The sequence below is a fragment of the Camponotus floridanus genome, unplaced genomic scaffold, assembly GCF_003227725.1.
Source record: "Camponotus floridanus strain SB8 unplaced genomic scaffold, Cflo_v7.5 scaffold15, whole genome shotgun sequence".
Lineage (NCBI taxonomy): Eukaryota > Metazoa > Arthropoda > Insecta > Hymenoptera > Formicidae > Camponotus > Camponotus floridanus.
In genome coordinates this window covers 2,040,430-2,052,469 of record NW_020229270.1, presented here as the reverse complement: position 1 = coordinate 2,052,469, position 12,040 = coordinate 2,040,430, and the positions used below count along the sequence as shown (strand labels likewise).

The window sequence follows — 12,040 nt, the reverse complement described above, 5'->3', positions numbered from 1 at the left end:
TTCTCTTTTTGTTTTATACAATAAATTATAAATTAGCGTAATTTGAGACTAATTCGTTACAATTATTAAAGATATAAAATGCATATCAAACGCGATAACAGAATCGCGAAAGTATATCCATTTTTATAATACCAATGAAAAATTTTTTCTATCGATATAGTATCGGAAAAATAAATACAAATTATATTATATTTATAATTTAGTCGGATACACGATGTTTTCATATCACGATTTTCATGTACGATTTCATCAAGGATTACAGATATTTTAATTCGCGTCGACTCGAGAATTGATAATGAATATCGAATATCTTCTCTTCCACGCGTATAGTTGATTTAAATCTGAAAAAAGATTTAACGAAGAGAGGGAAACACGCGATGGGGGAGGTCCAGGCATGTCGAAATCAATTCGATTGTAACTATCGCGTTGTAAAATCCACAGCGGGGAAGCTTTTCCACGATTTTCGCGAATGAAAGTAATCGACGGCCGGAGACTACCGCGATTCGGCGGCGAATTTAATTGGAGCTTCAAATTTAAGCGCGGCCTGTTACACTCAGTCATCGAAATGATCGTAGTGATTTACGGAATCGAGCAGTTCGCAATCTCCATAAATCAGGGCGACGCGTGCGTCATTTTAATCGGCCCAATCTTCGATTCGGCCGCGAACTTTTGTTTTACCTAGCTTCTCGTATCGCATCGATCCATGTTTTGCAGTCCGTCTCTGTGGCCGCTTTTAGCTCGTATTGCCGTTGGTTCTCTCTCCTGTACGATATCGCGAAACAGTGCTGCAACAGAAGAACAATAAAAAATTCAGTTATCTCCAATGTAGAAGGGATGACGGCGGGACCGACAAAAAGCGCGATTCCGCCATCGTTCGATTTGCGCATTGTGCGCGTGGAAAAATGCCGTAGGGAAGCAAATCGACGGCGCTTTAAAGAGGAGATCGCGATCCTTTTATGCTTCCTTCTCGTCGATCGGATGAACTCAGTTTCTACACATTTTGCTATTTATACACCGTACAAATCCGGAAACCTACTCTCGGATTTCATTAACTGCTCCGCAAGCTCGCATAAATCAAAAAGCTTAAAACTGCTTTTTATTCTTCGCGATAGTATTATTTCTGTTTTATCCGCGGATTTTATTTGCGCGATAGCTCTTTACGAAGGTATTAACTATGTAAATCCTTATCAAGATTTCATTTAGCTACGTTGCGCTTTGAAACTCACGTAAATCAAAACTGTGCGACGCAAACACCGACCGTATTTTGTGTGGTCTTTCGCGACAGTTTTTAGATGCATGCACGCTCGCTAAATATTATTCACATATCTGACATAATAAATGTAAAGTAACAAATAATTTAAAACTCTCAATCTTCCTTCCTTTTTATGTAGAATAATAACTATAAAAAAAAAGTAATATTTACACGTCATGAAAGAGCTCACATGACTATTTAAGGGCTAGAATGTAACGTACGCCGTGCATTACGGGAGCTTCCTCTATCCGGCTGCTCGTTTGTATCCGACAACATTCCACTAGGGAAACACGTAGAAGCGGGTAGGTCTTTCCTGAGGGGATTTCGCTTTACGGTCTCAAAGAAAATTCTCGGGTCATTTTTATCTATTCACGAAGCGCGTTTGGCAGGTCGCATCCACGCAAACATTCTTTCTTTCATGCCGCAAGCATTCGTGTTTTATACGTATATTTTTGACGCGCGATATATCTCTTATTACCTGCTAATATAGATATTGCAAATCGGCCAATTTATCGGCCAATTTATCGGCTAATTTATTTACCTTAATAATAAAGAAATAATTCTTTGAACACAGAAGAAGTATGATAAATTATTTTGTTTTAAATTTACAGCCGTTTAAGGAGAAAAACGATTAAAGCGCTCTATACATATTATTACATGCAAACTAACTAGCTGGAAAATTGTAACTACATGAAAGTATGCTATTTTTGTGCGTTATATATGAGTTTAACTAAAGGGGAGAAAAGTGATTTCTTAAATTAAAACACGAATAAATTTAATTACGTTGAGTAGCGTTATTTATTTTTCAAAATAAGTTGCAGTTATTATTTCCTTTGTGACTTTGTTATGATAATATAGAGCATTTCTTTTGAATTCGTATTTTGCACAAAGTGAATTAACATATGGATTCTGATAGATCTCATGTTAAAATGAAAGCACCTGTTACCTGTCTCTTTCGTAACGCTGCGTACATTAACTAATTTCCGTTTGCGGCTTATACTGGTTCCGGACACAGCTATTATGACGCAAACCAATATATTAATTAATTAAAATTTGAGGTGATGATATAAAATAGAAGCATTAATTATACGCGTGACGCATTAGAGTACAATAAAGATAACGGGTTTCTCCGGGAAACTGGATTATGCATCAGTTTCGATCGACAGAGTGCTCAGATTGAATATTTGCGGTACCAACGTGAACTCGCATATAAGACTGCAATCAGAAATTACTAATTATATTCAGTTTGCTTGATGCTCTAGAGAATTGCATTAATTAATAAATTAGAGAAAATTTTCAAATAATTAAATACTTAATAAATCAATTGAACTTTTTAATAAATCTGTTTTATATTTGCTTCAACTTGCATACGTAAACTATCAAGTCTAATCTCTGTTAAAAAATCCTAAATTTAAAAAAGGAAATATTTTCTTAAAAGTAAAGTCTGTAAAAGATGCTCTATCTATTATTGAATTCCCTTTTCAAAATGTGTTAATATTGGGAAATAATTTGTTTCGATCATTATAATTAACGATTAATTAACTTTCTGTAAACGACATGTAACTATATCGCGATAGTAGGTTTTATCAGCTTTATAACGCATATTTCTCACTATTCATTCATTTATTATTTTAAATACAAACTGAAGCGCGCATGACAAAAATAAAAATTATAAATTATTATGTTGTTGAAATCTTTGCAAACAATAATTATTTCTTCAATTATGTTTGAAATCAAATATCAAATCAATATGAAATTAAATTTTGATATTACATTTTTCATTGATTTAAATTTAATTTTCTATTCAAATTAGTGTCACGAAGTAAGACATGAATCACAAAATCGAGTATTTAACGTTACGAGTTTAATAATTAATATATATTAATGATATAATTAATAATTAATATATATTAATAATTTATTTAATAATTAATAATTCAAAAAATATAACATGCATATATTATGTAAATATAATATGTGTATATATATATATATATATGTAATGTACATATATTATGCATATATGCATATATATATATGTAATGTACATATATTATGCATATATACATATGTATATTACATATATTTCGCTCGGCGATTGTTGAGCAGTATATGTACAAGACATTTCGAATATTGTTATACTTGAAACTCGATCGCAAATTATAGAAAAATAATTTGTTATTATTATTATAATTAATAATTCAATAACTTTCATAAATAAATTTTTCATGAAACTATATCATGATGATGAGGTCTTTATCGAAAATGTATTACATGCGGTTATCTGGTATTTAAAAAAATATATCAAAGTATAATAAGAATAAAAGTTATGAATTATAAAATATTTCTCTAGAATAGAGATAGATTTTATAAAATTTAAAAAAATTATAACATTATTTTATTATGAACTTTATAAAATTTTACAATAATTATATCTTTAATACTTTTAAAAATCATGTACATACATATATATATATATATATATATATATATATAAAGCATCAAACAAAAAAAAATATATATATATATATATTTTTTTTGATGCCTTAAATTTTTTGAATTAAATATATTTATCATTTGAATTAAATTGTGTAATAAAATATAAATTGCAAAATCGGTTGAAGAAAGTAATTAAACGTATTAAAATAATGAAAAGTAATAATCAATAGTTTAATTAATTAATAATTAATTGGAAATTAAAGAAACAATATTCCTGGATTTATTCTGGAATTGCGTTATAATATTACGTTATAATATTTTGCAACAATAATAAATTAATTTATGTTTAGCACTCATTTTTTCTTTCCTATGATATGTAATGTATTGTAGTTTATCGCAAGATTTACTCGATCGAAATCTGTCGTGCAAACAATCGGTAAATTATATTCTCGAATATTATCCGATCGGTAAATTATATTCTCGAATATTTATACTTAATTTCAATTTGTAATTTATATATTTATGTTAAAATGCAATATAAGTATAATTTCTCAATTATAAAATAAATTACAAATTACATCATATTTTTTTATGAAATTATGTAATTATATGACCCTTTCAAAATGGGTATAATTGATAAGTACTCGACGTAGGAGATTAAGATCTGAAAGATTTATTAAAAAGAAAATTTAGTAAACGACTCATAATAATACTGTAAATGCATTGTCATGAATCATAAATAATTCATATGTAATGAGCGCATTTCATGCATTGAGCGCACATTAATGCCTCAGTTTTCAGTGTGTCGCGTATGTTCGTTGCATCTTCGCGTGATATTTCGATTTCGCTCTGATAAGCAGTTCAATTTTAATCTGTAATTTTAATCTTAAAATTCGATTAATTGCTCGATAAAGATAGTGAAATTATTTAATCATTATCATTTTAATTTCGTCTCTTCTTCTATCTCATGCACTACGTGATGTCACCGTATCTTTATATATAGATAATCGAATACCACACTCTCTTTTTTCATTATATTTTGAAAACATACATGAGACAAAAGTCGGAGTGAATACGATTCTTGTCAATTCCATCTATTTTGTATTCTTCCGCTTCGAGCTTAGTTCTTTCTTTGAAGTTATCTCGTCGACTCGAAGTGCGATTCTCGCGGATATTGCTTCGCTATTGCTGAATATGGGACTGGATAAAATATTGCGCGATCCTGACAATCTGAGAGGCGGAAGAAGAAGAAAAAGACGAGGAGGAGGATGCCTAGGAAAAGCATCAGATACTAATATAATCATCTTTAAATATAAAATTGCGTAGGCATATTAATTCGGTCCATTTATTTCACCAATTTAAACAAATAAAGATTTTCGAGAGGATATTCGAATTAACGTGCCTTCTTTCAAAATAAATATGAATAAATCGCGATAAAGAAGCATGGCCTAATAAAATATTAACCAATTAACAAGGTTGCTTCAAATTTGCTTCTTCTTCATCAGTTTTCTATGGTATCATTATGAGCATAATTGATGTGCGTGTGTCTGAGCGCTCGTGAGAAATGCGGCTAATTAAAGCGCATTCGATATTACTTAAGCTTCGTTAACTGGTTCTACATTACAACTGGTCAGTGAGGCGTATATTTTGTCTGCATTGATTGTAACGTCCTATTGTAACTAATGACAAAAGGCTCACGCGATTGTCAGTCTGTATGTGCACGCGATATGAGCAACAGGCCAATTGTAAGTGAAATCAGGTGTAATAACAATGACTATCCGAGTGAGAATATTCATGACCCATATAGCCGAGAAGGACTAAGTCCGAGTGGACTAAGTGGTTTCTATATAATATTACTTTGAACGCAGAACAGTTCGAGAACAGTTTCAATTATGGAGACGCCATTAGTTAGTATTATCGATTTTCGATGTCTAAAGATATCGGTCATTCAGATAATCCATTATATATTTGAGACAGGGAATATTTTATCAATTCCCAGCAGAAAATAAATGAATATAAGAGCGATTCTTTTACCATTATATTATTAACCTAATGTCTCTTGGTAATAAAGCCGTATATATCTGATCAGAAATCGCTTTTTCTATTGCTTTCTTAATACTCCAGACAAGAGAATAAATGAATAGACTTATACAATGGATACGTTATTGATTAGCTATTTTGCTAATATTGCGGAAATTGTTAATATTGGAGGAAACAAAAATGAGAATTTAAGTGAATATACATGTCGATTGTTATCTTTTAACATGTCGATTATTATCGTCCAATCATAAAGGAAACATAGTAATAACATATAAAAATGAAACATTATAAATAGAATCTTACGAATTTTTAAAAAATGTAAAAAAATATTACGATCTAAGATACCCTGCAATTCGACAAGATCAGTAAATTCATACTTATATCTTACTTCAGAATTTGAGATGAATGTTTTATACATCATGAAACTTTTCGCGTTAAATTTAAATTAACTGTAGTGCTATATTACAAGAATGTAGGGAAGAGTTAGCAAAATATATATTCTAAGTTTCTGACGGCCGCATTTTTTCTTGCATCGCGATAGTGCTTTCGCATATAACTCCACGTTATAGTGTACTCTAAACACCGTTTCTGCATCTATGGATACATATTTCTTTGAAGAAATTGGTCATAAAAATTTATACAATAAACTGCAAAACTTCTCGCACTACACGAGATTCTTTACAATTTATGAATATATATATTTATAGATATATTTGTATGTATGTATGTATATATGTATGTACGTGTCTTGTGTCTATATACTATATTCTAAACTATATCATTTTTAAGAACGATTATTCTTGATGCAAGAGTAATTGCATCACTTTGTATAATTTTATATTATTATTATCGCGCAAATATATGTAAATTAATACACTTTCGAAGACGTAAATTAAATTATATGTAAATTATTTTCAGGATATTATTCAGATTATTGGGATGCCATAGATTACATAAATTACAGGACGTTAAATTTCGTTTCCTCGTTTAAATTTATAATATTTTAAATTTTTAGTTTCTTATCACAGGATTTTTTATCACATAAATGCCTAATTTATTATGCAAACTAAAATTTAATTTGAATTCATTAATACTGCTTACTTTTTAATAATATCACGTAAAAGATGACAATATTAAGGACGGATTCTGAAAAGTCATTGTAACGCCTTTTTTTTCACCCCGTAAGAAAAACGTCGTAATCGATCAAGGTGACTCTTTGCTCGGATAACTTTCTTCTCTGGTTTCTAAAAGACGTGAGGATTTAACGGTGATACGAGAATTCCGGAAAAAGGAGCGCGTTTGAAAGAAAGTCTCTTGAGAACACGAAAATAACGGTAAGGCCGTAAACGTACTGTAGTTTCCAGTGTATTTGACGAGCTCTTTGCTCTTGAAACTACCACATAGGAAAAGTTTATCTTTGCGTTTCTGACGACTGCACGACTCATTCGAGTAAAATTTATTCGACACTATTACATCTGACGTTTACGCAATGCGGCTTTTGAGTTTCTAATGTACACACGCCGGCAGTCTTTGATACTGTTTCATTCTACGTATGTTACGTGAAGTTGATTATATCAGGATTAACACAAATCGCTCTAAATACTAATGTCGAAGTTGCAAATATATAATAAATTATTTTAAAAAATTAAAAAAATTTACATCTGTTGAATTACAGATTTAATTTTTCGAATGTTAAAAAAAAATGTCATTAATTGTGTACACTTTTATAAAGGGGTATCCGTTTTAATAAAAAATTATTATATAAAGATTAAAATACACACACACACACACACACACACACACACACTAAATATAAATGCTTAGCTATCTTAGAGATTTGATAAATCTTCAGATTATCTGACATTTACATTATTACAGCTGACTAAAAGAGGAGACGTTCGAATTACCAGCTCGGCTATGCACAGTAAGCTAACGCTAAGCTGGCAATCTATCATATGACCAGTGGCTGTCAGAAATTACGGGGAGTTTACTACTCGGTCACACATATTCGTAGTTGCTTCAGGACAATTTCTGTCGAGATACAGAAAGAGAGAGAGAGAGAGAGAGAGAGAGAGAGAGAGAGAGAGAGAGAGAGAGAGAGAAAGAGAGAGACATTTGCTCTGATAATTTATTCGATGACATAGGATCCTCTTGCCAATTATTATCTATCTCTCTTATTAAGATGAAACTCGTATCAACTTACGTTCAGATTAGACGCATAATAGATTCTATCTGGCTTTATTTGCACAGAGAATTCTAATTAACTAGCTCCATTTAATAAAGATCTTACATTCATTTGAATATTACATATCCCAAATTTCAGACATTAATTATCTCTATGTAGCATTGCTTTTTGTGATAAATTATATAATTAAGCAATAATGACGAGCATATTATCGGAATATGCAGCTCCTTCGAAGTAGAGAATCTTCAATATATTCGGTTTATGCCAAGGTTGGGTTTGCGATTTAATCTGGAATTATATGAAGCCTTATGGTCGTATTACGACGTAAATTTATGATTTGTAAATTTATCATTTTCATTGGCGCAAATACGCACTAGCTGCAAATTATCTGCTATTTGATGAAAGAGATTGCGTGTTAATAATAATCTCGAGATTGAGAGTTTAATACCAGTTTAAAAAGCAGGCATTTGCTTGTCTTGCTCCGAATTCAAATGGAATTCTCTCTTTACAGAGAGAACAATGTGTTGTGCACAATATATATTATATTATTATATATATTATATATATATATATATATATATATATATATATATATATATTATATGTATATATATATTACATGAATTCTTTCACTTTATTAAATTCAGTTTTCTAATTTTAGAAATATACAAGGTTTTTAATGCCTATAATTGATATATCATAATTAATCGAGCCATAATTATCGAGCTTCGTTAAATCGTCACAGACTAAAATGAATAATGAGAAAAACATTAAATTCTCTTTGATAAAATGTCACATTGAATCAAATCGAAATACAGATATTTAGACATTTGATATATCAATGTAGGGATCCAAAAAAAGATTTGAATGAATTGTTTTATCAATATAATACCCAAAGAAATTATATCAACAAATGATTTTATTATAAAATGGTTGAAGTTTAATAAAAAAAGAGTATTTCATTTTATTTGTTTTTCATTATACTAACATATAATATTTACATTTAATAAAAAGGTATGTTTTTTGCCAAAAATATTGCAAATATTTTACGCGAAAGGTCCTTGCATCAAAGAGTCAACCGAGTTAAATTTGACCCACTTTTGACAGCCTCAGGATACTATGGTAACCCGTGGGCTAAAAATTAAAATAATTTCAACAAATTCAATTTTTTTCGAAAGATGCTACAGATATAATTTGTCGATTGTTGTGTTTCCGTTTGCATGAATAAACATAGAAAGTTTTTTTTTCGTACATACAAAGTATAGTATACGTATAGTATCAATATTACATTTGTATGAATCCTTGCTGAAAGGTTCATGTTCGTGCTTCTGAATTTTTAAGTGAAAACAGCCATTTGAGAGTCGCCTGACCGTCTGTAAATGCAATTTTTATATGCCGTGCACGTGTGAGAAACCGAAAACAAGTTTAAAATAATAAAAATACGAATTTACGAGGTATCTTCAAACGAATGAAAGTACTGGCATCATGAAAGATGGATATACGAACAAACGAATAAGGAAAAATTATGCACAAGAAAAAATAATTGCTGTTTTTGAAATTCAAGTTGAGCAGGAGAAACAAAAGCATTAATCCGCATCAAAGGCAGAAACAGTACTTTTAATGTTCATTGTAAATTAGAAAATTCATAATGAACAAAACGTGCACATTATAATCTTTATAAGTCGAATATTTTCTATTCTTTGTGAACTTTGTGTAATTCTGTTACATTTAATAATTTTGTAAAAGACTATTTCTGTTTGTAAACAGTTACATTAAATTAAGAATTTTACTTTTCAAGCTTGTGAGCGGCTTACATTATTTCATGACAAAATATAATTCATCTAACAATCTCGTTTAATTTAACAAATGGATTATTTTTTTGTACGCTAGAGATTCTTTCTACGTGAAAATTGAAAATGATTAATAACGTTATATAACTCGCATATCCTAAGCTTAACGGATTTCTGATATAACGTTACAAACTATCACATATAACAAGATTTTCCAGAAATTTCACATCTAATGTTACAAACGCGCAAAGCATGATTTGCAGCACATGTTTAGGTTGTTTTATAAATTTTCGCACGTGAGATGAGTCTTCGATAAAATGATTCGCGTCGGAACATTGCTATATCTCCCGATATTTCTGCCGTTCGCTTCTATCGACGTGCAAATGCATTGCAATTCGAACAACACCGTTTTCCGATATATTTCACCTCGTCAATCAGAGATTCAATAGACGTTTCCTACGAGCGAGAAAGAGAGAGAGAGAGAGAGAAGGAGAAAGAGAAAGAGCTCTAAATTAATGAATTCGCAAAAATTACCATTACTAAATAATACTTACAATCGAGGTATTACGTAATTTGATAAATGAGAATGAAACACTCCGAACAAAATAAAAATTGTAAAATTTACTTATTACTATTAATATAAAATGAAGATTATAAACAAAAGAAAAGAACAAAGATAGAGATATAGTATTTCGGAAATATACTGAAACACCTAATCAACTTTTTCGAATTCACCATTATAGCCTCGCACGTAATAAAGGTAAATTGCACATAGTGGCAATCACAATCCCTCGGACAGCGAAAAATTAAGATGAATACCAAGGGTAAATATTTGACAACAAAAAGGGGGAAAAATAATGTATTCTTTCTTCCTCTCTGTAGGTCACAAAATTGCTTCTGCTCATTTGATCGGCCAATATATACGCGAACATAAAGTTATATGTACGCAACAACCGTGTGAGCGATTCGTTAGCTTTCACAGCGTTTTCGAATTGTAATTTATTCGAATTAAATATAATGAAAATTTCAATTTGTGAAAACGTTCGCGAGTCATTGAATTATATACGCATATTTTAATATATTAACGTAAAAATAATAAAAATATTGAAATATTATATTATGTGGTCGCGTATACATATAAATTAATGAATTCGTAATGCACGCATAAAAGAAATTAATGAGGTGTTTTTAACACAAAGCAAGAAACGAGAAATTGAATAAAAAATACATAGATAAAATAATACATTAAGAAATGATATGGACAAGTTACAGCGAACCTCAATTAATTAAATCGCACAAGTCACCTATATTTATTTTTTGTTACCGAATGTTTCCTTATCGGAATGCAAAATTCATATGAAAACTGCCGCTATTAATTAACGATATCTACACAGCTATATGAAACAAAACGCACATAACAATATATTAAAAAATATTTTTAAAAAATTTATAAAAAAATGGTAAAAATGTCAAACATATAAAAATATTTGAAATCCCATTTAACGAATGAAAATTTAAAAAAATAAAACTGTCAATAACATTCATTGTTAAAGAATTAACTGTTCAAAGACAAATATTTCAATTAATGCAATTGGCCAAATACTTAGTTGTTTAATTATCAATTTATAATCGTCGCTAAAACGATTTAGAGTTTCTTTAATTAGCATATTTAGAATATTAAATGTGTTTTTGTAAATCTGTATAAGTTAATTCTAATGTATTTTTTAATATGTGTTTTCTCTAATATTTTATAAATATTTAAAAAAAGATTTATTTTTTGAATATAAAATCTTAGATAAAAAGAAAAAGAAAATAAATATTTATCTATAAGTTACAATTTTAATATGATATTTATTTTCTGTACACATAATTCTGTTTAACATGTATTTCCTGCATGTATTTATTTTCTGTACTCTTTAAATATAAATATAACGTATGGAAAACAATCTTTCTATTATTTATACTTGATGTGTAAATAAATAAAAGAAAATAGATTATGGAATGTGCATATAAAATCTATGCATCTATAATATACAATTATAATTTAAATACAAAGTCTGTGTTTTTTTATTATATATTGATAATTAAAAGATAAATTATTTCATATTTTAGAATATTGTTATAGTGTAAATATATTTTACGATTGTAATATATATTACAAAAATAAATATTATAGAACGTATTATAATTAACACTTTAAATACATCAAATACTTAAAATACATCAAATTATTAACAATAAAAGTTTGATTCTTACATTAATATATCATATCACAATTAAATTATGATATATAATTATAATATTCTGCTCATAAGTATAAATATTGAAAATACA

At 29.2% G+C, this 12,040-nt stretch overlaps 1 protein-coding gene across 4 annotated transcripts in view; it reads right to left on the bottom strand.

Moving 5' to 3' along the window:
- The window catches only part of LOC105252826 (ras-specific guanine nucleotide-releasing factor 2), a 46,549-nt gene that overhangs the window by 17,328 nt on the left and 17,181 nt on the right, over positions 1-12,040 (bottom strand). For all 4 annotated transcript variants that reach the window (XM_025406613.1, XM_025406615.1, XM_025406616.1 and 1 more), the window contains exon 5: positions 679-785. In XM_025406613.1, the coding sequence (XP_025262398.1) occupies positions 679-785 (107 nt within the window). The remainder of the gene's footprint in view (positions 1-678; positions 786-12,040) is intronic.